Source organism: Bombina bombina, chromosome 10 (genome assembly GCF_027579735.1).
Source record: "Bombina bombina isolate aBomBom1 chromosome 10, aBomBom1.pri, whole genome shotgun sequence".
NCBI lineage: Eukaryota > Metazoa > Chordata > Amphibia > Anura > Bombinatoridae > Bombina > Bombina bombina.
The window spans coordinates 162,052,234-162,079,148 of record NC_069508.1 but is presented as its reverse complement, the minus strand read 5'-3'; the positions used below and the strand labels follow the sequence as shown (position 1 = coordinate 162,079,148).

Here is a 26,915-nt window from a genome sequence, read left to right as displayed (position 1 = left end):
TTTAATTTTGACTTTCACGTCCCTTTTTAATTTAATTTGAGCAGAGTAAGGTAAAAAATATATTTTTTTTTGCGTAAGTATTTTTTTATGGGCTATTTTAATTTTGAGTTTGCCGTTTTATTAAAGCAAGTGTGTTTTATGCAGGTTCTCATTTTATTTACCTAGTGGAACACACAGTTAGTTTTATTAGCAAGCTGCTGTTACACTGATTAGTCAGCCCCAGCACGTAAAGAAACAGAGTGAGAGTACATGTGCATCTCCTGTTCCTTTTAATTCATTCTGTTCTGATTCTGAGTGGATATGTGTTCACTTGACCTTTTTCTGTATGTGACTAAAAATGTCACAATGATCTGTGAGAGTGTTTTCTCTAATTTTAGCCAGTGGCGTTTAACTCTAGTTGGTCTTTTGGAAGAAGCCCATTGGATACTGATAGATCTGAGAGTTACCGTTTTTTATGTAAAAGGAGCACATAGATAATTATTTTAATAAGTTGATTGGTATTTAAACAGAAAAATTATATGTTGAAAAGTATGTGAAGAATCTTGATTTTGATATTTATTCTTTGATTGTGCAACTCGATTAAAGTATGTGTGTGTATGTATAGAAAAAAAAGGGTAGATCCAGGCTTTTTTTCCCAAAGGTAAAGAATTTTCTTTATTTATTCCAAAACTAAAAGATCAACACATTGGTTAGTGTGTAAAACCGCTCGGTCTTGCGCGTTTCGGCAAAACAAGTACGCCTTAAAGGGCCATAATACCCAAATGTTTAAACACTTGAAAGTGATGCAGTATAGCTGTAAAAAGCTGATTAGAAAATATCACCAGAACATCTCTATGTAAAAAAGAAAGTTATTTTACCTCAAAAGTTTCTTAGTAGCCGCATCCGATTGTAAAGGATTTCTAAGCAGCAAATTAGTATGTCTGTCCTGGGACATCGGAAGGAGCAAGCTTACGTGCACTCTCATCTTATCTCCCTATTTAGCTTATGTTGATGGGACTGTGATCTCTTCTTGAGGGAGAGGTCTATGGCAGCCATTTTATACAGGCACTGGGGCTGGATAGGAGACAGTGTTATTTTACTCTTGGCGGTTTTAACATAAAATATGCCGACCGGGAGATGGTTTAGTTTTTGCCACGCCCACGATGGGCGGATCTTAATGCTGCGCGCCACTTTTTCTGCCCTTGTTTTGTGTCTCACTCGGTGCCCATTTTTAATTGGATCAATCTGCGCATTTGGCCCTAATATGGCAGGTGCTTAGTGTATAGTCTGGCGGATCTTAGCATTGCGCACCATGCCTGTAAAGCTTTGAGGGGTTCTCCCGGCGGTTTTAACATTGAACTATACCGACCGGGAGATGGCTCTGTTTTTGGCAACGCCCACGATGGGTGGATCTTATTACTGCACGCTACTTTCTCTGTGCTGGTATTGTCACTCATGGCCCCATCTTAAGTGATTATTACCATCTGCGCAATCTGCCATAATAGATTAAGTGCTTAGCGCATAGTTGGGTTTTACTGGAACCGGAGGAACGGTTAGTTTTCCTCCTGCTACGTCCGGATTGTTTCTGCACAAGTAAAAGCTAAATAGTCCTGGTGCAGAGTGGCAGTTTTAAATTGTACACTTATATTTGGAATTTTTTTTTTTCCATCAGTCTCCCATTTTTGCAGCGACTGCAATAAAACAATAATTCTGAAAAGTTCTGCTGTTATATTATATATCTAGCACACAGACACATGTATTAGACGGGCAGATGGGTACCTCAGCATGGTTTAGCTGAAGTGTAGTTAACTTCTACTTTGTGTATTATAAGATAGCACTATTGTGTAGTCAGTATTGTGGAGACTCTCTGACTTCTCAGCTGGGTCAGGCGAAGGTGTAAAGAGGGTTTATTTGTGTTGGAAATCCTCACATTCTTATTCTGAATTTTCTGTCATTAAAATGACTATTATTTTTTCGATTAATCGACTAATCGGATAAAAAATAAATAAATATACATACGGGAGGCACTCACCAAAGGTGAATCTGAACAACCTGTAGCAAGCCACTTTTGTCAGTTTAAGTATGCCGTTTCAAGCCTGAGATCTATGCTGATTGGCCACGTACCCTCTATGCCAAGAGCTGGCAACCGAGGGAAGAAACTGCTACAACTTGAAAGCAAGTGGATTTACCGGCTGGAAACATTAGCCCCAAGGGGCCTTAACACCTCTTTGGATTTCAGCCCTTTCTACTAAATTGAATGACACCGTGATGGATCCACAATTTCCCTACTAAGTTCAATGGGACTATTTCACCCTCTAAGAAGTCATAATTGGGGTCTCACTGCTTATAAAAGTAGCATGAAGTATCATCATGAGTTATACACATAAAATATATAGGTCTCTGATACATTATAACACTAGTTGTGTAAGGTTTAGTACTATCAATTAATTAGTATCTAGTATTGTTATTTTATCATCGTATACTTGTAGTAATTATAAATGTGCACTGTTCCTATTTTGTTTTTAGATAAAGGTTTTGTGTTTCCATCACTTGGTACATGCTAGTTCAAATGTGGGCTTATTCACAATGTTATTAATATTCTTTATTAAATTTCTAATTGTATTTGATTAAAGTACACATCGGTGTTATGCCCAAAGTTTTTCTCTTGTTAAGTGTATCCAGTCCACGGATCATCCATTACTTATGGAATATATTCTCCTTCCCAACAGGAAGTTGCAAGAGTCCACCCACAGCAAAGCTGCTATATAGCTCCTCCCCTAACTGCCATACTCAGTCATTCTCTTGCAAGCCTCAACATAGAAGGAGGTCGTGAGAGTCTGTGGTTTTTTATACTTAGTTTATTCTTCAATCAAAAGTTTGTTATTTTTAAATGGCACCGGAGTGTGCTGTTTATCTCAGGCAGTATTTGGAAGAAGAATCTGCCTGCGTTTTTCTATGATCTTAGCAGACGTAACTAAGATCCATTTGCTGTTCTCACACATTCTGAGGAGTGAGGTACTTCAGAGGGGGAATGGTGTGCAGGTTTTCCTGCAGATAAGGTATGTGCAGTAAAATATTTTTCTAGGAATGGAATTGACTAAAAAAATACTGCTGATACCGAAGTAATGTAAGTAAAGCCTTAAATGCAGCGATAGCGACTGGTATCAGGCTTATTAATAGAGATACATACTCTTGTAAAAATGTGTTTTAAAACGTTTGCTGGCATGTTTAATCGTTTTTTAACATATGTTTGGTGATAAAACTTATTGGGGCCTAAGTTTTTTCCACATGGCTGGCTTAAATTTTGCATAGAAACAGTTAACTGAAGCTTCCCACTGTTGTAATATGAGTGGGAAGGGCCTAATTTAGCGCTTTTTTGCGCAGTTAAAATTACAAAATGAATCATCCAGATTCCCTCAGCAGTCCCATGAATACTACAGGACATTTCTAAAGGGCTAAAAAGACTTCCAAAATCGTTTATAGGGAAGGTAATCCACAGCTCTGCTGTGGCAGTTTGTTGTGTCTGTTTTTAAAAACGTCTATGTCGTTTTTTTTTTTATCTGTTTTTTGCATTAAGGGGTTAATCATCCATTTGCAAGTGGGTGCAATGCTCTGTTACCTTATTACATGTACTGTAAAAATTTCGTTTGTTTTACTGCCTTTTTTCACTGTTTTTCAAATTTTGACAAAATTTGTTTCTCTTAAAGGCACAGTAACGTTTTATATATTTGCTTGTTAACTTGATTTAAAGTGTTTTCCAAGCTTACTAGTCTCATTATTAGTCTGTTCTAACATGTCTGACATAGAGGAAGCTCTGTGTTCATTATGTTTGAAAGCCATGGTGGAACCCCATCTTAGAATGTGTACCAGATGTACTGATTTCATGTTAAACAATAAAGATCATTTTTTGTCTTTAAAAACATTATCACCAGAGGATTCTGTCGTGGGGGTAGTTATGCCGACTAACTCTCCCCACGTGTCAGACCTTTTGACTCCCGCTTTAGGGACTCACGCTCAAATGGCGCCAAGTACATTAAGGGCACCCATAGCGTTTATTTTACCAGGGGATTCTGTCGAGGGGAAAGTTATGCCGACTAACTCTCCCCACGTGTCAGACCCTTCGACTCCCGCTTCAGGGACTCACGCTCAAATGGCGCCAAGTACATCAAGGGCGTCCATAGCGTTTATTTTACAAGACATGGCAAAGGTGGTGAATAATACTCTGGCAGCAGTATTAGTCAGACTACCTGAAATTAAAAGAAAGCAGATAGCTCTGGGGGTAGATACAGAGCATACAGACGCTTTAAGAATCATGTATGATACTACCTCACAATATGCTTAGTCTGTGGGTGATTTTTTTGACTCAGGGAAGATGATTTAACCTGATTCTGATATTTCTACATTTAAAATTTATGCTTGAGAACCTCCACTTGTTGCTCAGGGAGGCTTTGGCTGCTCTGAATGAATGTGTACAATCGCAGGGCCAGAGAAATTGTGTAGACTGGATAAATAATATGCAGTGCCGGTGTGTACTGATGTTTTTCCAATACCTAAAGAGGTTTATTAAAAAAAAAAAAAAATTTTTTTTAAGGAATGGGATAGACCAGGTGTGCCGTTCTCTTCCCCTCCTATTTTTTAGAAGAATGTTTTCTAATAGTTACGACCACACGGGACTTCTGGCAGACAGTTCCTAAGGTGGAGAGAAGAGTTTCTACTCTAGCTAGGCGTACCACTACCTCTGGCGAGGACAGTTGTGCTTTTTAGATCCAATGGATAAAAAATGTTTATTCAACAGGGTTTTATCCTGCAGCCCCTTGCATACATTGCTTCTGTCACTGCTGCTGCGGCGTTCTGGGTTGAGTCTCTTGATGAGGCTTTACAGTTAGCGACTCCATTGGATGAATATATTTGACAAGCTTATGCTAGCCAATTCCTTTGTTTTCTGATGCCTTTGTTAATTTGACTAGACTAACGGCTAAGAATTCTGTTTTTTACTATACTGGCGCGCAGAGCGCTATGGCTTATATCATAGTCAGCTGTCGTGACTTTAATAAATAAGCTACTTAACTTCCCTTCAAGGGGCAGACCCTATTCGGGCCTGGTTTGAAGGAGATTATTGCTTATATCACTGGAGGAAAAGGTCATGCCCTTCCTCAGGATAGGTCCAAATCAAGGGCCAAGAAAGGTCTAATTTTCGTGCCTTTTAAAACTTCAGGGCAGGTGTGGCATCCACTTCCTCTAAGGCAAAACAAGAGGGAATTTTTGCTCAGTCCAAGGCGGTCTGGAGACAATCGGACCTGGAACAAAGATAAGCAGGCCAAGGAGCCTGCTGCTGCCTCTAAGGCAGCATGAAGGAACGGACCCCTATCCGGTAACGGATCCTATAGGGGGCAGACTTTCATTCTTCGCCCAGGCGTGGGCAAGAGATGCCCAGGGTCCCTAGGCATTGGAATTTATATCCCAGAGATATCTTCTGGATTTCAAAGATTCCCCCCCAAAAAAGGTGAGATTTCGCCTTTCCAATTATCTGCAAACCAGATAAAGAAGGAGGCATTCTTACATTGTGTACGAGATCCATCCAGTTCCAAGAGAGGAACAGGGACAGAGTTTTTACTCAAATCTGTGTGTGGTTCCCAAGGAGAGGGAACCTTCAGACCTATTTTGGATCTAAAGATCTTAAACAAATTCCTCAGAATTCCGTCTTTTAAGATGGAAACTATTCGTACCATCTTAACTATGATCCAGGAGAGTCAATAGAGGACTACAATGGATTTGAAGGATGTTTATCCTCACATTGTGATGCATAAAGATCACCATCGTTTTTCAGGTTTGCCTTTCTAGACAGGCATTACCAGTTTGTAGCTCTTTCCGTTGAGATATCTACAGCCCCAAGAATCTTTATGGAGGTTCTGGGGTCGCTTTGGCGGTCCTTAGGCCGCGGGGCATAGAAGTGGCCCCTTATTTAGACGACATCCTGATACAGGCGTCAAACATCCAAATTGCCAAGTCTCATACGGACGTAGTACTGGCATTTCTGAGATCACATGGGTGGAAAGTGAACAAGGAAAGAGTTCTCTATCCCCAATCTCAAGGGTTTCCCTCTTAGGGACTCTGATAGATTCTGTAGAAATTAAAATTTACCTGACGGAGTCCAGGTTGTCAAAGTTTCTAAATTTCTGCCGTGTTTTTCATTACATCCGCGCCCTTCGGTGGCTCAGTACAATGAAATCGGCTTAATGGTAGCGGCAAGGGACATAGTACCGTTTGTACGTCTACATTTCAGACCGCTGCAACTATGCATGCTCAGTCAGAGAAACGGGGATTACACAGGTTTGTCCCCCTGTTAAACCTGGACCAAGAGACCAGAGATTCTCTGGTGACTATGTCGGGTCCATCTGTCCAAGGGTATAACCTTCCGCAGGTCAGATGGGACAATTGTTACAATAGATGCCAGCCTTTTAGGTTGGGATGCAGTCTGGAACTCCCTGAAGGCTCAGGGATAGTGGACTTAGGAGGAGACCCTCCTTCTAATAAATATTCTGGAACTGGGAGTGATATTCCATGCTCTTCAGACTTGGCCTCAGTTAAGCAACTCTGAGGTACATCATATTCAGTCGGACAATATACACGACTGTGGTTTACATCAGCCATCAAGGGGGAACAGAAGTTCCCTAGCGATGTTAGAAGTCTTACAATAATTCACTGGACAGAGACTCACTCTTGTCTATCAGCTATCCATATCCCAGGTGTTGAGAACTGGGAGGTGGTTTTTCTAAGTCGTCAGACTTTTCTTCCGGGGGAGTGGGATTTCCTCCGGAGGTCAAGACCAAGCAGGAGAGGGCTTTGGTGTTTTTGTCAGCGCCTGCGTAGCCACGCAGGACCTGGTATGCAGATCTGGTGGACATGTCATCCTTTCCATCACGGTCTCTGCTTCTGAGACAGGTCCCTCTACCTCAGGGTCCTTTCAACCATCTAATAGAATCAATCTGAGATGGACTGCCTGGAGACTGAACGCTTGATGTTATCAAAGCATGGCTTCTCCGAGTCAGTCATTGATACCTTAATACAGACATGAAAGCCTGTCTCTAGGAAAATTGAACATAGATATGGTGTAAATATCTGATATGAATCCAAGGGTTACTCATGGAGTAAAGTCTGGATTCCCAGGATATTATCTTTTCTCCAAGATGTTTTGGAGAAAAGGGTTGTCAGCTAATTCCTTAAAAGGGACAGATTCTTACTCTTGTCTATTTTTTTGCACAAGCGTCTGGCAGGTATTCTAGACGTTCAGGCATTTGGTCAGGCTTTGGTTAGATCCAAGCCTGTGTTTAAAACTGTTGCTCCACCATGGAGCTTAAACCTGGTTCTTAAGTTTTCTTCAAGAAGTTCCGTTTGAACCTTTTTTGTTCCATAGATATCAATCTTTATCTTGGAAAGTTCCTTTTGGGTAGCTATTTCCTCGACTCGTAGAGTCTCCAAGTTATCTGTGTTACAATGTGATTCTCCTTATCTGGTCCTTCGTACGGATAAGGTAGTCCTGCGTACCAACCTGGGTTTTTTCCTAAGGTGGTATCTAACAAGAACATCACTCAAGAGATAGTTGTTCCATGCTTGTATCCTAATCCTTCCTGAAAGAAGGAACGTCTATTACACAATATTGGACGTGGTTTGTGCTTTAAAGTTTTACTTACAAGCTACTACAGTTTTCATCAAACGTTCACCTTGTTTGTTGTCTATTCTGGACAGAGGAGAGGTCAAAAGACTTCAGCAGCCTCTCTGTCTTTTTGGTTAAAAAGCATAATTCATTTAGCTTATGAGACTGCTGGACAGCAGCCTCCTGAAGGGATTACAGCTCATTCTACTAGAGCTGTGGTTTTCACTTGGGCCTTTTTTAAATGTGGCTTCTGTTGAACAGATTTACAAGACGGAGTCTTGGTCTGCGCTTCATACTTTTTCAAATTTAACAAATTTGATACCTTGCTTCTTCGGAGGCTATTTTTGGGAGAAAGGGTTTCTTACAGGCAGTGGTAACTTCCGTTTAAGTACCTGCCTTGTCCCTCCCATCATCCGTGTACTTTAGCTTTGGTATTGGTATTCCATAAGTAATGGATGATCCGTGGACTGGATACACTTAACAAGAGAAAACATAATTTATGCTTACCTGATAAATTTATTTCTCTTGTAGTGTATCCAGTCCACGGCCCGCCCTGTCACTTTAAGGCAGGTAATTTTTTCATTTGAACTACAGTCACCACTGCACCCTATGGTTTTTCCTTTCTCTGCATGTTTTCGGTCGAATATGGCAGTTAGGGGAGGAGCTATATAGCAGCTTTGCTGTGGGTGGACTCTTGCAACTTCCTGTTGGGAAGGAGAATATATTCCATAAGTAATGGATGATCCGTGGACTGGATACACTACAAGAGAAATAAATTTATCAGGTAAGCATAAATTATGTTTTTCAAGCAGTGTGACTATGTGATTGACACAAGTTGTCAGTTCATCCGCAACCGCTAACGTTACTGTTAGTTTACACAGATCACCATGACAACATCGGCACATACGTCATGACGCTACGCATTTTGATGACGTCATGTGAATGTGCCTGACGCCGGCACACCTGGAGTTGCGGTGGTAATTGGACACGGATATAAGGAGTGTGTAATACAATGTTTGTCATTAGTTTTAGGTTGTATGTCATCATTTTTTAAAGACCACTGAGTGCCTGTGTCTTTGGACTGATCTGGATACACCCTTTTGTAGTGCACCGTGGCATTTACTGTGTGTGTGTATATATATATATATATATATATATATATATATATATATATATATATATATATATATATATATATATATATATATATATATAATGTATCAAGGAGTGTTACCAGCGCTCAGTTGAAGGACTAGTGTCTATAATGTGCCACGATATTAGCAATATGTCCTAAATTATAGACCTGGCACAGAGGTTGGATCTGGGATATGTGTATTCCCTTTAGATTCCTTAGAAGGTATTGATGTAGGTATTGTGCAGCATGAACAAATGATTCAGTGTACCCCTGACACTGACAAGAAAATGAAGTAAAAGAGAACTTGATCAAATGAAATTCAGCGCCACTAATACGAGTGATGTGAAAAATGTGTCAAAGATCACTCAAAACTTGTGAATATGCAAAGATTAAAACATATATACAATTTTTCACTTTGATTAGAAGTTCATATGTCCAGTTCAAATAGTGTTCGCTATCTGGTAATAGCAATAATACATGAAGACAGTTATTATCCCCTTACCGGAAGGTACCTCAATCATATGAGGTAATGTTTGCACGTCTGGTTACTCCTTTCTGGTCAGTCGTGGACTTCCCTTTGGTGTGAATGTTGAGGAGATTCCGCTTGTGTATGGTGCTGTTCAGCTTTGAAACTTCCAGGCCTTTGATGTTGATACCTTGGTGTCTCACCGGAGTATGGTAATCCAATCTGGTTCTTGGCTCTTGTAGTGCTCAGAGAGGTATAGCAAGGAAAAAGAAAGAGTACATAGTGTGATATTGTTTAAACAAATATTTATTTCAAACAATAGAATAGTAGGAAATGCACTCACATGTATAAACCTCAATCAATATATGAGGTAAGATAGAGGTATGTTAATATATTTTTATACACCTTAAGTAGGTGTGTGGTTCTTGTGGCTGTTGATTTTCTAAGTAGTGTGAAACTGTATGTTAATCCCAGAGTTCAGTACATACTTCCAGCCGGTCCTTTGGTATTATACTTCACTGTGTGACAGACAGTGTCTTTTTTATATAAAGAGCAAATAGCTACTGGTGGTAATAGTGGCTGCTCAATGTTCAAGTGATGTATATAAATATATATAATAAAAGCGAATATGTAAAAAACTGTTAAAAAACACAATATAAAATGTACACAGTAGGCAAAATATCACCAGAGCCTGTAACAGGTTCACAAGAGTATATAGCAGTTGAGAGTGCTAATTGCTAAACAGGTTGTGCTGTTGTCGTCAGCACTGAGGAGATAGGCTGGGATCGCTATGTAACGTCCCTGCAGTTGGGCCAAATGGACCTGAAAATGCTGTAGGCAAAAGTCAGCTAAAAGTGCCTATTTCAATTAGTGGGTAAGGGAAAACGCACTGCCACTCTTTAAATTTCCTTACGCGTTTCGAAGCTTCTGAGTTGCTTCTTCGTCAGAGGAAGTAGTGGCGTGCTTGCTGAAAGTGCTGTGTTTTAAAGGCTTAAAGATGGGCGTGTTTTTCCCTGGGGCGTCTGACGTCATTACGTGGCGGCACTTGCAGACTAGTATGTGTGCGGTTGTCTAGGAACCCGGATATGTGTATACTTAGAGAAGGCTTTAAATATAGTATACAAACTTCTTGTAAAGTCAAACTATACATGTGTAAGGCTTGAATTTAAGTTCACTACATATTCGATTACACACTGCGCTTTAACAATGTTTTGCAAGTACTGGGTTTCTTAAAAAGGGAAGGAAAACACCTGTACTAAAATATTTTTTCTTCTTGTTCAATTGTCATTATTTGCTTAACATCTACAACGTGGCTATAGATTGCCTGATAAGTTTCGGCGTAATTAGTGCCTGGTTTATTATCACATAATCGTGTGGTTGTCATGGCAAAAAGTCTCTGTCAGCCATAAGAAGCTTTTCAGGGTAGCTGCTGGGAACCTATGTTTGATTTAACTTATGTGGTTAATCCAGTCTGTTAGAACGCTTTGGAGAAGTGTTATATCAACCTGTTCTTAGTTGAATATGTCCTGGGATGATCGTAACTTTCTTTGTTACAATTATAAATGGAAAATAGTTATAGTTAAAGTTAAATTTGATAGGTCCCTGGGATAGCAATTTTGCTACAGACTATCTGCTGGACCCCGGAACAGTGCCTTTTTTTTGGCCGTATAGTGGTACCTATGACTGTCCTAATCTAAAGAGGACTGAACATTCTAATCTCCGAGTATGTGTTCTACTATTTTGGCCCCAGAAGGAGTGGTGAAAAAGAAAAAAAGGAAAAAGCGAAAGAAAATAGACGGAAATTAACAAGATGCTGGCTATATTCTAATATTTGAGAATATTTTTCTGTCTGAGGTATAGACATTTACTTAGATGTATCTTGATCTGAGGAGCAGGTCTCTAATGGTCAGGAGTATTTATTGTAAGTATTTAAGTTTAATATCTTGTAATCGGGGTCAGGTAAAATGTATACCTGAAGGATATATTTTTATATATTTCTATATGTGAATATATATGTGAGTAATTGAAGGATCTTTTGTTGTGTTGGTGATCGTGATGCCAGAAGTTTGCAATTAGCTGGTATGATGTATGACAAATTGTTGGCAAAGTTTTCCACTATTCTCTGATTTAAAGGAAGGCTGCCAGGTCTAGGTTTTCATTGAGGCCCCTAGGTGCCATTGTGCCCATGTAATGAATCCAGTAGGATTCTCTCTGTCTCAGTTTCTGAAATCTGTCACCGCCTCTTGCTGGTACTAAGACGTGTTCAAGAATAGTCCCTCTTAATAATTGGGTAGTTTTTTTGGTGATCTGTTTTGAAGTGTCTGGACAGACTATGGTCCTTGTATCCTTCCTCAATGTTCTTGAGGTGTTCCAATAGGCGAGTCTTGTAAGTCCTTTTTGTACGCCCGATATATTGAAGCTTACACGGGCATTCTAGCAGATACACCACAAAGTTAGTCTTGCAGTTGATTAATCTATTGATTTTACATGTTTTTGTGAGGAAAGGTGTTAGATTGGATGATTTTGGTCGGTTTCTTTGGATTGTATGCATGTTCGCATCCTTTACAGTTCAGTCGGTTACATTTGAAGAACCCTTTTGCTTTTTTCTGTAAGCCAATTGTCTCCAGATTTATTTTTGATTTGACTTGGGGCTAGCATTTCTTTGAAATTTAGTTTTTTTCTAAATATTATTTTAGGTACTGCGCCTATTGTATTCTTCAGTAGTTTGTCCTGCTGTAAAATTGGCCAGTATTTTTATATATATATATATATATATATATATATATATATATATATATATATATATATATATATATATATATATATATATATATATATATATATATATATATATATATATATATATATATATATATATATATATATATATACACATACGCATATATATACATATATATATATATATACACATACGCACATCCATTTTTATAAACACAACATATTTTTTGAACTGCAGCAAAAAATTGCCTGCAAACAACATCAAGGAACAACAATTTCTTTTTAAAATTGGGATCTTAGTCACACAATATGGCCATATTTTGCTTAGCCAGTCACCACTTACAAGGTGCCCCAATATAGATAGACTGGTCCTAACACTACAGTACTATGCCTCAGAGGGTTGAATCATTCCTGCTTTTACTTCTTGATGAAGGAAGGCACTCGCTGGTCTTTTAATCAAATATTAATTTTAATCAAGCGTGACGTTTCGGGGACACACTCCCCTTCCTCAGACAAAAAATACTTTTTTTGTCTGAGGAAGGGGAGTGTGTCCTATATTTTTTTTTTATATGTTGTGAGTGTGTGCACTCTCACCATCCGTCAACAGCTGCCAGGGTGCTATAGAGCGTTGCAATAATTTTAGAAAGGTTAAGCACTCACTGGACTGCGGTCATCTGTGTGATAGCAATTTTATTAGTGACGTTTTCGGGACAAAAACAGTCCCTTCCTCTGATATATATATATATATATATATATATATATATATATATATATATATATATATATATATATATATATATATATATATATATATATATATATATATATATATATATATATATATATATATATATATATATATAAAATCCCAAAAAGAGCAAGCACATCAAACCGTTTTTAGCAGCAGCCAGGGTGCACTTTAAAAGTTATCCACAAGTCCTGCAAAAAAAGGCACTCACTGTTCACATAAAATATAACTTTTAATAAGATTTCAAAAGTTTAAAATGACATAACGTTTCAGTGTTTACAAAACACCTTCGTCAAATGTCAAAAATTCATAAGTATCCTAATACCCCAAGACTCGCCTATCATACCCAAATACACGCCGCCTTATGTACACAAGCCAATTTGCGTTTCTGCATGCGATTCACTGCTCACGTGATGACGTCATCACGCTACGTGACCATGTGATACGTCAGCCAATCACGCTTTAGCCGGTAACCATAGAAACCAGTATACAATGCCTCAATAGTGCTAGGCTGACTCGCGATCTGCAGCTAAATGAAAGCACACTGCGAGCATAAATGCCCCTATTAATCACACAAGTATTAGACATCGTATGGTACTTAGGCACTGTTGGCTACTAACACAAGGCACTGATCGCAATACAGAAATGCAAATAGAATTAAAAACTTTACTAACCTAAATTATAAGTGCAATTAAGATTAAAAATTAGATTTAATTTTTCATATATGGACAGTAGGGATATGGAAAATTGCCCACTTATATATTCAACAATTCATGATCATCTCACAAATACACATTTGGACAAAGGACTAGATTAGACTCAACCCTGCACACATCTACTAAATCATCAAATAATCTCCCCCTTCATGTCACTTGAGGTATGTATAGAAACCTGTGGGTACCCACTAGGATTAAAATCCATGTGAATAGTCTCAGGTAACTGTGCATATAACAGTTGCTGCTAGATTCAGATGTAGTTTATTTCGTATAGAACGGTCCGAAGTCAAGGACAGTATTCAGTCCTTCAGGAACTGTGTCCAACATGGGAATCCATTTTGTTTCCACTTGTAGCAGCCTCTTGTCCCTATTACCAACTCTCCTTAGTGGGGGCACGTGGTCAATCACCATTGACCTAAGGCTGGATAGAGTGTGATTGTGCTCAGCTGAGCACAATCACAGTCTATCCAGCCTTATATTTTCTCACAAAAGTGAGTACACCCCTCACATTTTTGTAAATATTTTATTATATAATTTCATGTGACAACACTGAATAAATGACACTTTGCTACAATGTAAAGTAGTGAGTGTACAGCCTTATAACAGTGTAAATTTGCTGTCCCCTCAAAATAACTCAACACACAGCCATTAATGTCTAAACCGTTGGCAACAAAAGTGAGTACTGTCCAAATGTCCAAATTGGACCCAATTAGCCATTTTCCCTCTCCAGTGTCTTGTGACTCGTTAGTGTTACAAGGTCTGAGGTGTGAATGGGGAGCAGGTTTGTTAAATTTGGTGTTATCGCTCTCATACTGGTCATTGGAATTTCAACATGGTACCTCATGGCAAAGAACTCTGAGGATATGAAAAAAAGAATTGTTGCTCTACATAAAGATGGCCTAGGCTATAAGAAGATTGTCAAGACCCTGAAACTGAGCTGCAGCACGGTGAGCAAGACCATACAACTGTTTCACAGGACAGGTTCCACTCAGAACAGGCCTCGCCATGGTCGACAAAAGAAGTTGAGTGCACGTGCTCAGCGTCATATCCAGAGGTTGTCTTTGGGAAATAGACGTATGAGTGCTGCCAGCATTGTTGCAGAGGTTGAAGGGGAGGTGGGTCAGCCTATCTGTGCTCAGACCATATGCCGCACACTGCATCAAATTGGTCTGCATGGCTGTCGTCCCAGAAGGAAGCCTCTTCTAAAGATGATGCACAAGAAAGCCTGCAAACCAGTTTGCTGAAGACCAACAGACTGGAACCATGTCCTGTGATCCGATGAGATTAAGATAAACTTATTTGGTTTAGATGGTGTCAAGCATGTGTGGCAGCAACCAGGTGAGGAGTACAAAGACAAGTGTGTCTTACCTACAGTCAAGCATGGTGGTGGGAGTGTCATGGTCTGGGCCTGCATGAGTGCTGTCTGCACTGGGGAGCTACAGTTCATTGAGGGAACCATGAATGCCAACATGTACTGTGACATACTGAAGCAGAGCATGGTCCCCCTCCCTTCGGAGACTGGGCCGCAGGGCAGTATTCCAACATAACAACCCCAAACACACCTCCAAGACGACCACTGCCCTGCTAAAGAAGCCGAGGGTAAAGGTGATGGACTGGCCAAGCATGTCTCCAGACATAAACCCTATTGAGCATCTGTGGGGCATCCTCAAATGTGGGGGAGTGCAAGGAGGAGTGGAAGAGGATTCCAGTGGCAACCACACAACATATTGACACTTTGGGCCCAATTTGGACATTTCCACTTAGGGGTGTAGTCCCTTTTGTTGCCAACGGTTTAGACATTAATGGCTGTGTGTTGAGTTATTTTGAGGGGACAGCAAATGAACACTGTTATACAGGCTGTACACTCACTACTTTACATTGTAGCAAAGTGTCATCTATTCAGTGTTGTCACATGAAAATATATATAATAAAATATTTACAAAAATGTGAGGGGTGTACTCACTTTTGTGAGATACTGTGTGTGTATATGTATATATATATATATATATATATATATATCTCACACACACACACATATATTATTATATATTGTGTGTGTTTTACAGGTAAAATAAGATATCCTGATAATCCTAGGTTTACCTGGGTAAAACTGACATTACCCAAGCGGCTGTGGGTAAAGCTCGATGTACTAGAATTCCCCACCTACGCTATATATATATTTTTTCTAATGACACGATGAGTCCACGGATCATCTAATTACTATTGGGAATATCACTCCTGCCCAGCAGGAGGCGGCAAAGAGCACCACAGCAAAGCTGTTAAATATCACCTCCCTTCCCTCCAACCCCAGTCATTCTCTTTGCCTATGTTAGAGCAAGAAAGTGGTAAAGTTAGATGTTTGAAAAGATTCTTCAATCAAGAGTTTTTTGTTTTTTTTAACACAAGCTTGTGTTGTTTGTTCTGCTAGGGTGTAGCCGTAGTCCACATCAGTCTCTTCAGTAGAGCAGTGGTGGCTTTCAAGCAATGGGAACTTGTGGGACATAATTCTCACTGCGCCTCCCATATATTTAATGCTGCCCTAATACTGAAAGCCTGAGTAAGATTACTCAGACTTTATCTTTTTTTCCACAGGTCCATGTGAGGGAGAGGACCTCTCAAACCTGGTGAGCTGCCTTACTGCCGGGCAGTTTTCTAAAGGTAAGTGCTAAGTTTATGTTTCTGGGGAGCACAGGAAAATTGGCACTTTATTTATAATAATGGACAGAAAAGATGACATTATCCTTGGTAGCTGAGGATTACGTTATAGGGGCAGTAATGGCAGGCACTGGGGACGAGGAGATGTGGCTCATGTGTTAGGTGCGTTTTCACAACTCCCGACGGCTTTATTTTACAAGTCATTTGCCGACCGAGAGGTTTACTTTGATACGCCCACAATGGGCCAAGCTAGCTATGCGGCAATGTTTGCGCGCTCTTTTTGTCTCTCACTTAATTTCCGGTGTTACGGAGAGTGGTGACAAGCGGTTAAGAAGTATTTCTATGATGCAGCAGAACAGCCTCAGATACTTTAATAAGGAGTATTAGATTGAGTCCAGACGTTTACTTTCTGTGAAATATACGCTCCGGTGGCAGGTAGGCACTTCAGCAAAGCTTAGCTGAGGTGTGGAGATTGTCTGCTGTTTATTGTAAGAATTTTACATTTTTCTTGTAAAGCAAAATAAAAACGTTTACATTTTAACATTTAAAGACACAGTAACATTTTTTTTGTGAGGTAATTTCAAGTTAAGATATAGGTTTATCCAATTTTAATTTGCTCAAATTGTGAATAAAGATGGACCAAGAGGCCCTGCAAGACGTTACATGATGCCAATGTGGAACCACCAATCCCTTTCTGTTCCTCATGTATTGAGAGAACTTTACAGTTCAGGGATAGACTTTTTTCTGAGCCAACATTGTCTGGGGCGGATGCTGTTCAGGAGCCTTTTGACAATGTTCAATATATGCCGCAGCTTTCTCCTCAAGTGTCCCAAAACTTAGCGTCCATACAGCCAGTGCCCTGCGCTTCCTCCACTACTCCACCTGGAGTTGCTTCCCTCATGTCCTCTGTGGTTTCTGATGCATTGTCTGCTTTTCCCATGCTGCAGGGAAAGCGCAAGAGTTAAAGTAAACTATCCGTGAGCGAGGTTACTGACACAGTTGTTGCTATTTCAAATGCCCCCTCACAGAAGCCTGAGGAGGAGGATACTTCGGTAGCATCTGAGGGTGAAATCTCAGACTCAGACAGTTTAATTCCTCCTGCTGATACTGAAGTTGTATCCTTCAGGTTTAAGCTAGAACACCTCCGCCTGTTACTCAAGGAGGTTTTAGCTACTCTGGACAACAGCAACACCATGCTCGTTGTCAATCCTAAAAAATCCAATAAGCTAAATATTTTGATGTATCTTCCATGGTGGAAGTTTTTCCTGTACCCAGATCAAGCTACTGACATTATTGCTAAAGAATGGGAGAGACCGGGTATCCCTTTTTCTCCATCCCCTGTATTTAAAAAGATGTTTCCTATAGCAGATTCTATCAAGGAATCTTGGCAAGCGGTACCCAAAGTGGAAGGGGCAATTTCCACGCTAGCCAAGAGAACTACTATTCATATAGAGGATAGTTGTTCCTTTAAGGATTCTATGAATAAGAAGTTAGAGGGGTTACTCAAGAAAATGTATGTACAGCAGGGTTTACAATGGCAACCCGCGGTTTGTATTGCTACGGTCACTAGTGCGGCAGCATACTGGTTTGATGCATTGTCTGAATCTATTCAGACAGACTCTCACCTCGAAGAAATCCAGGATAGGATAAAGGCCCTTAAGTTGGCCAACTCCTTTATCACGGATGCTTCCCTTCAGGTTATTAAGCTGGGAGCTAAGATTTCCGGTTTTGCTGTACTGGCCCGCAGAGCTTTATGGGTAAAATCTTGGTCTACAGATGTGTCATCTAAGTGTTAACTTTTGGCGATTCCTTACAAAGGAAAGACTTTGTTTGGGCTGGGTTTGACGGAAATAATTTCTGACGTCACGGGAGGAAAGGGGCATTTCTTCCCTCAGGATAAGAGAAATAAACAAAAGAGACGTCAGAGTAATTTTCATTCCTTTCGAAATTTCAAGGGAAATACTTCCACTTCCTCCTCCAAGCAGGAGCAGTCCAAGCCTTCCTGGAGACCCAATCAGTCTTGGAACAAGGGAAAACCATCCAAAATCCTGCTATTGAATCAAAAGCAGCATGAAGGGTCTGCCTCCGATCCGGGACCTGATCTTGTGGGGGGCAGACTTTCATTCGTCACTCAGGCTTGGGTTTGAGATGTTCAGGATTCCTGGGCGGTGGACATCGTGTCCCAGGGATACAAACTAGAGTTCAAAGCCCTTCCTCCCAGGGGCAGGTTTTTGCTTTCTGTAGACCAGAAAAAAAGATAGGAGTTCTTGCACTGTGTTCAGGACCTCTCCGACCTGGGAGTGATAGTTCCTGTTCCAGTGCAGGAACGGGGTCAGGGATTCTATTCCAATCTGTTCGTGGTTCCCAAAAAGGAGGGAACCTTCAGACCGATTTTAGATCTCAAGAGTCTAACCAAATTCCTCCGAGTGCCATCCTTCAAGATGGAAACTATTCGTTCTATTCTTCCTTTGGTCCAAGAGGGTCAATTGATGACAACGGTGGATTTAAAGGACGCGTATCTGCATGTTCCCATACACAGGGACCATCACAAGTTTCTAAGGTTTGCATTTCTAGACAAACACTTCCAGTTCGTGGCTCTTCCATTCGGTCTTGCCCACAGCTCCCAGAATTTCCTCAAAGGTTCTGGGATCCCTGCTAGTGGTGCTCCGATTGCGGGGCATTGCAGTGGCACCTTATCTGGACGACATTCTAGTTCAGGCGCCTTCCTTTCAACAAGCAAGATCTCACACGGAAATGTAATCTTTCCTGCGGTCTCACGGATCTTGGGAACCATAATAGATTCCTTGTCAATGAAGATTTTTCTGACAGAAGTCAGGAAATCAAAGAATTTCGATTCTTGCCTAGCACTTCAGTCCTCTCCTCGGTCATCAGTGTGGCTCAGTGCATGGAGGTAATTGGGCTGATGGTAGCGGCAATGGACATCATCCCGTTCGCCCGTTTCCACCTCAGACCTCTGCAGTTAAGCATGCTCAGGCAGTGGAACGGAGATTATGCGGATCTGTCTCCACAATTACAACTGGAGCAGGAGACAAGGGATTCTCTTCTTTGGTGGTTGTCTCTGTATCATCTTTCCCAGGGAACCTGCTTTCGCAGACCCTCTTGGATGATTGTGCCAACAGATGCCAGCCTTCTGGGATGGGGAGCAGTGTGGGGCTCTCTAAAGGCTCAGGGAACATGGACTCGGTCAGAGTCTGTTCTACCCATAAACATTCTGGAACTGAGAGCGATCTTCAATGCTCTCCTGGCCTGGCCTCAGCTTCAGCCCGGTTCATCAGGTTCCAGTCGGACAATATAACCTCAGTGGCTTGCATCAACCATCAGGGAGGAACTCGGAGTTCCTTGGCCATGACAGAGGTAGCCAAGATCATTTAGTGGGCAGGGACCCACAACTGTTGTCTGTCGGCGATCCACATTCCAGGAGTGGACAACTAGCAGGCGGACTTCCTGAGCAGGCAGACCTTTCACCCGGGGGAGTGGAAGCTCCATCCGGAAGTGTTTTCCAGCCTGATTCTCAAATGGGGTCAGCCGGAAGTGGATCTCATGGCATCTCGGCAGGATGCCAAGCTCCCGAGGTACGGGTCGAGGTCAAGGGACCCTCAGGCTGTACTGATGGACGCTCTGGCAGTACCTTGGAATTTCAGTCTCGCATACCTATTTCCTCCTTTCGCTCTTCTACCTCGGGTCATTGTTCGAATCAAGCAGGAAAGGGTGTCGGTGATCCTCATTGCACCAGTGTGGCCTTGCAGGATTTGGTATACAGACCTGGTGGACATATCATCTCTTCCACCTTGGAGACTTCCGTTGAGGAAAGACATTCTACTTCAAGGGCCCTTGCTTCATCCAAATCTAGTTTCTCTGAAGCTGACTGCTTGGAGATTGAACGCTTAATTTTATCCAAGCGTGGATTTTCGGAATCGGTCATTGAGACCATGATTCAGGCTCGTAAAGCTGTGACTAGAAAGATTTACCATAAAATATGGTGTAAATATCTATATTGGTGTGAATCCAAGGGCTTCTCTTGGAGTAGAGTTAGGATTCCTAGAATTCTGTCCTTTCTCCACGAAGGTTTGGAGAAGGGTTTATCGGCAAGTTCCCTAAAGGGTCAAATATCTGCCTTGTCTATTTTGTTACATAAGCGTCTGGCAGACGTGCAAGCGTTTTTGTCAGGCCTTGGTCAGGATCAGGCCTGTGTTCAAACCAGTTACTCCTCCCTGGAGTCTTAGTTTAGTTCTTAAGGTTCTTCAAGGGGCTCCGTTTGAGCCTATGCATTCCTTAGATATTAAGTTGTTATCTTGGAAAGTTTTGTTTCTTGTTGCTATTTCATCTGCTCGTAGAGTGTCAGAGCTTTCGGCATTAGAGTATGAGTCTCCTTACCTTATAAGGTGGTTTTACGTACCAAATTAAGGTTTCTCCCTAAAGTAGTTTCAGACCGGAACATTAATCAGGAGATTGTTGTTCCTTCCTTGTGTCTTAATCCTTCTTCTCAGAAGGAACGGCTTCTGCACAATCTGGACGTGGTTCGTGCACTAAAATTCTATTTACAGGAGACTAAGAATTTTCGTCAGTCTTCTGCTCTGTTTGTGGTATTATCTGGGAAACGTAAGGGTCAGAAAGGTACGGCTACTTCTCTTTCTTTTTGCTTTGCCTATGAAACTGCTGGACAGCAGCCTCCTGAGAGAGTTACGGCTCATTCTACGAGGGCTGTTTCCTCTTCCTGGGCATTCAAAAATGAAGCTTCTGTGGAACAGATTTGCAAGGCTGCAACTTGGTCCTCTCTTCACACTTTTTCAAAATTCTATAAATTTGACACTTTTGCCTCGGCTGAGGCCGCTTTTGGGAGAAAGGTTCTTCAAGCAGTGGTGCCTTCCATTTAGGTTCCCTGTCTTGTCCCTCCCTTATCATCTGTGTACTCTAGCTTGGGTATTGATTTCCAATAGTAATTAGATGATCCGTGGACTCATCGTGTAATTAGAAAGAAAACAAAAATAATGCTTACCTGATAAATGTATTTATTTCTTGACACGATGAGTCCACGGCCCGCCCTGTTCTTTAGACAGGTTGTTGGTATGTTGTAAACTTCAGACACCTCTGCACCTTGTTGCTTCCTTTTTTTTTCCTTTTACTTCAGTTGAATGACTGGGGTTAGAGGGAAGGGAGGTGATATTTAACAGCTTTGCTGTGGTGTTCTTTGTCGCCTCCTGCTGGGCAGGAGTGATATTCCCAATTGTAATTAGATGATCCGTGGACTCATCGTGTCAAGAAAGCAATACATTTATCAGGTAAGCATACATTTTGTTTGTTTTTTGCCTCCGTCTGGGGGGTTCAAGGAAGGCGCTCCACTGATCCTCTGGCATCGACTCCAAGTGAACATTGAGAGTGAGGTTCGCCACCCTTGAAACCCCCCCAGGCAGAGGCAAAAAAGATAGTGAAGATGTGGGAATTACAGTGCATCGTATATATGTTTGATGCAGTGACTCGATGACTCTAAGGGGATTTATGATCTTACATTGGGCTTTACTCACAGCCCCATGGGTAATGTCTGTTTTACCAGTGTAATCCTAGTATTACCCAATATCTAACTTTACCCATAATAAATAAATAAAAAATATATATATATATATATATATATATACACACTGTGTGTATGTATGTGTGTGTATATATGGAGAGAGAGAGATGATATATGTGCTAGAAATAAAATCTACTTGTCTCATTTTTCCTTTTCCTCTCATTCAGGTCGTTTAACCCTTTCTTCCCGCTCCTCGAGTGTTTCAGTACCCCCGGCGTACAGCTCTGGGCAGTGTGGGCAATGCAGCACGTGTGCAGCAAAAACCGTACGTATTCCTGGAAATAATTAGTTCTTGTGTGCTGTGAGCCTGTAGTGTAGACAGAATACAAATGTACATCGCAGGCTTTGTCTACCGTATAGACAAGTAATTGATCATTATTTAGTGAGATGAGCAGCCTTTGGAGGGTTTGTGCACTGCTTTGTTCAAGCTTGAGTTGTGGAATGTTTTCCACTTTTATATTCCTCTCCAAATGTTTAACATGTTTAAAGGGACATTAAACCCAAAATGTTTTTCTTTCATTATTCAGATAATACAATTTTAAACAACTTTCCAATTTATTTCTATTATCAGTTTTGTTTCATTCTCTTGGTATCCTTTATTGAAGGAGCAGCAATGCCCTACTTGGGAGCTAGCTGAACTCCTTGGTAATCCAATGACAAGAGGCATATGTGTGCAGCTAGCTCTCAGCAGCTGAGTCTTAAAGGGATATGAAACCCAAGTTTCGACAAAACAAATTTAAAAAAAAGTTTCCAATTAATTTAATTTCTATTATCAAATTTGCTTCATTCCCATGATATTCTGTGCTGAAGAGATACCTAGGTAGGCATCTGGAGCACTACATGTCAGGAAATAGTGCTGCCATTTAGTGCTCCAGAAATAGACTGGCTTCTAACTTACATCCCTTCTTATCAACAAACGATACCAAGAGAACAAAGAAAAATTGATCATAGAAGTAAATTAGAAAGTTGATTAAAATTGTATGCTCTATCTGAATCATGAGACATTTTGGGGGGTTTTATGTCCCTTTGTGTGTTGGGTTAAGTGGGTAATATTTTTACCCTATAGACTCCCTTTTCAGACTTTTAAAATGATTTGTTCTTAAATCATGTTGTGTATAATGTAGTTTTGTGTTTTATACTTTTGGATATTTTTGTTGAGGGTTTAAACGCATGAAATGAATTGCAGTGATACCAGAATAGTATCTCTTTTCATTGTATTTTTATTTGTCTTTTATTTAAACCTGTATAATAAATAGTGCTGTTTGAGGATTTGGCTTTATAGCTATTGATCAGAATTATGCTCCTACAGATGAACTTCTGTCCTTTTTTCTCCTCTGTTGATTTGTTATGTTTGCTTCTCTTTTTTTTTTTCTGTCTGCAGCCGTCCGATATTGCAATATGCTGATCGAGGAGGGGGGTCTGGAAAAACTACACAACATTAGAGACCATGAAAGAGCTGACCCAGATGTTCTGCGTATTACTGTTGCCATCTTAGACAACCTGGAAAGACACGTAATAAGGCATGGGAACCCCCAGGGTGCTGAACCACCCCCGATAAAATGACTTAAATGGAATATATTCCAAACAAGCTGAGTGCATTGTTCCAGGCATGAAATGGACAATTGGCCTCCTAGTAGCGGAAAAGTTTCTTTAAACTCAAGTGTGGATGTTAATGCGTTTTTTCAGATGAGAAAGCATCTTCATTTTGTAAGAAAAGAATAATGCATGTTCTATTCCCTCTAACTCCTAGAGGAATCTGCATGCCTGCCCTGCATTTTACCTGAGCTGTGTTTCCGGGCCGCTTGCTTTTTCCATATTCTTACGGTTTATCTCCTAGTTTTCTTCCTGCCGCAGCTCAGATTGTTTTAGAATTTTCTGGTCTTTATTCAGGCTGCAGCACTCATGCTCTTTGTGGTTTATAGATGTTCCTCTACCTTTTATGGAACCCCTGCTAAACTCAAATCAGGGGAGTGAATTAACTGCCCTTGCAGCCTTCATTGGCCTCCCAAGAGAAGCATTAATATCTGTAGGTAACACAGCAGTTAGTGAACAAGCAGCAGTGGACAAGCTCTTCACTTAGCCATCATATATTTGGTAATATGGCACCAAAAAGACTTAATACAACACTGGGCTAATTGAGAACTGTGTGCTGACCAGTCATGTGTGCCGTGTATCTTCATAAAACCTCAAATAGTTTTATCTGGTTGCAAAAGCCCTTTGTGTAGTGAGGAAGGTACTTTAAGCTGGATACATTTTCCAGGATTCCAAAACACATTTTCGATAAGTAACTTGATGTTCAAGTGATTTTAGTGGCAAGTAGAGGTGGCAGTGTCTCTACAGCTTATGATGCCTGGCGTGTGTATGTGAGCGTGCTTGTGTGAAGTGTGCTCCCCCTGCATAGCCATGTCTGAGTGTGTACATGAGTAACATGTCTGTACATCCACATCTGAGGCTGTGTGGGCGTTTGTCTATTCCAGAAACTAATTTGTGCCATGTCCCTAGGCACGTAGCAGCCTCTGGAGTGGATTCCATCCTTGGGTTTCTTCTGTGTCTGTATTACAGGATGTGTTTTTAATTATTATTCATTGTGTATATAATGTATTTAAGCAGCAGTCATTTTCTATTGATCCTGAACATATAAGACTAGAATATGTTCACTAACGTTTCCTGTAGAATTGTAACTTCATTATAATTTTTTTTTGAGCACCCGGTCAAGATATTTGTTACCGAGAGTGCTAGGCTATCTTGTGGAAAATATATATAATCTTAATCGCTGTTGCTTCAACGATTAAGATGTTAATCTATTTAATTGTAAAAATGGCTTCTTTTTTTTTTTCTTTTTTTTTTTTCTTTTTTGAAAGACCTCTTGTATTAAAAAATATATATATATATATATATATATGGAGTGAAATCATTCAGTCCATGACTGTAATCAGTGTATTTTAGCGTGTTTCATTTTAACTGAAGATTTATAATGTAAATTATCTCCAATTAAATGTAAATAATTTCCATGTGTTTTAGGAAGCTGTGCTGCTTTCATATCTCTTCTGTTTATCAGACCCAGGTCTATAAAAAAAGAGAAATGTTCTTGTGGTTTTCTCCCAGGACTAAATTAGAATCAGGACATGATGGACACTCTATGCCCTCAGACAATGCCCTTGTGCAGAATGCATCTTCTGAGGCCTGTTAATATTGAGCACACAGTAACAGAATCGAAAATGCAATGTTGCAGCTTCACAGTTGAGATATTATAAATCAAAATATCACAAGTTTATGGCTAACCCCTTGTCTGACAGTGTTATATATATATATATATTTTCAGGCAACCACGCCGTTAACTACCGTTTGCATCATTTCAGATGTTAACTCAATCATGCAACATTTAAATTGTAAGATTTGCAGTGGTGCTGGGTGAATATAATCACAATTCAGTAGTAAACCCACAGCTTGGAACGCATTTGGTCATTCTCACTTTCTTAAAGCACAAGCCAGCTCCTCTTCATCTTTGGTTAAACTCTGAGGTGCTCATCTTATCTTGTGTAATTTTTCTATGCTCTCCTTTTTATATTAGTCTTTCAGTTATCAATTCATCAGCAAGCTATGGGAATAATATATTCCACACGTGTTATGATTTTAGTCTGTCATGCCCTTTCTTAATTTTCATTGGAAAAATAACATGTTGCCCTTTTTAGGCAAGAAAATATTTGTAATAGCAGCTATGTTTTTTTTTAGTTAACAAACAGAAAAAAAACATTTAAGGGACATTCTTGTTGAAATTGAAACGCATATATATTGTCGGAGATGAAACGTCAATGGCATTCTATGCGTAGCGCCACAGGCAGTGTGCACAGTGACAACTAGCACAAGTTTTCATTGCAAAAATGCTTATCAAAATAATTTCAGTGTTTGCTGGAAGGAGAGGATGGAGTGATTGACATGCTGAAGTTTGCTGTTGATTGCTTGTGTATAGGGTGATTGCTGAGTATACAGTGAGCTGCTGTTATAAAAACCTTTTGCAAAGTGTGAAATGCATTTGCAAAAACCTTACAAAGCTTTTTTAAATGTGTATGAAATATAATTTGTAATCTCATTGTTGCTCTCCCCCCCCCCCCCCCTAAAATATGGAATTCACATATGGAAATTACATGGCAAACACTCTCTATTTAGATTACGTGCAATAACCGGCTAATCCGGAGAATCGTTTTACTTAATTATATCAATGGATAAATCCTGTGTTAAAACTGTCATTGAAAATCCACATTTATTCCCTGATGAGTGTAATGGCAGAGAGTTTCTGTTTTGTATTCTTTGGAAGGATTATGAGTTTGTGATTTATGTTTATTTATAACTGCCAGAGTTTGATTAAATAAAACAATCTAAGATGAAAGTGCTGCAGCCAGAGAATGTGCTTCAGTATTACCCAGATGACCTTTTGCCAGTGTTACGCGTTTCCCTGTTCTGTGTATTTGTCACCTATTTTGTTACTGCATTAAACAAAATGTCTGTCATGTCTACTACGTTGTGCAGAGTGATTATTTTCATTGTGTTGCTACAGTAAGAAAATAATTTCCCCATGATTATAATATCCTGGAATAAACTAGCGCCTTCCACTTTTAAAACTCCAGTTTACCGTATGATTCTGCCTTATACCCATTGCTTGGAAACATTCACATTACTGAAAAGGACATGAAAGTGAAAATGACATGCTCTGAGTAATAAAAGTTTTTAAGATACTTTTTCATTTTGTGGTCATTATCGGGATATGGGAATTATTGCAGATTTTAAAATTCAGTAGACAATGCAGCAGGTAAGGCCAGTAGAACACTTTACAGATCATTAGTTAGGCCTCATCTGGAATACTGTGTACAGTTCTGAAGACCATTTGTCCAGAAGGATAGAAATAAACTAGAAACTGTACAAAGGACGCTAATAAATGGTACACGGTTTTAAAATATAAAACGTACAAAGAAATACTCTACAATCTAAATATGTATAATTTAGAGGAGAGAAGGGAAAGAGGTTATATGATATAAACCTAAAAAGAAAAATGGAGGGGCAGCAATACGTAAAAGTAAAACGACTTTAATTTCTTTATCATTTAAACGATACAGCATTCAATATTCGTCCATAGCATAGTAGAAAGCTGCTTACGCTTTTCGGCTACAATGCCATACTCAAGCAAGCTAAGAGTACGGCATTGTAGCCTAAACGCGTAAGCTGATTTCTACTCCGC

At 40.1% G+C, this 26,915-nt stretch overlaps 1 protein-coding gene across 2 annotated transcripts in view; it reads left to right on the top strand.

The window, feature by feature from the left end:
* ZYG11B (zyg-11 family member B, cell cycle regulator) overlaps window positions 1-26,196 on the top strand; it is a 66,202-nt gene extending 40,006 nt beyond the window's left edge. For both annotated transcript variants that reach the window (XM_053693464.1, XM_053693463.1), the window contains 2 exons: window positions 21,850-21,947; window positions 23,064-26,196. In XM_053693464.1, coding sequence (XP_053549439.1) covers window positions 21,850-21,947; window positions 23,064-23,245 — 280 coding nt within the window. In that variant the 3' untranslated portion in view covers window positions 23,246-26,196. The remainder of the gene's footprint in view (window positions 1-21,849; window positions 21,948-23,063) is intronic.
* Window positions 26,197-26,915: the final 719 nt, after the last annotated feature.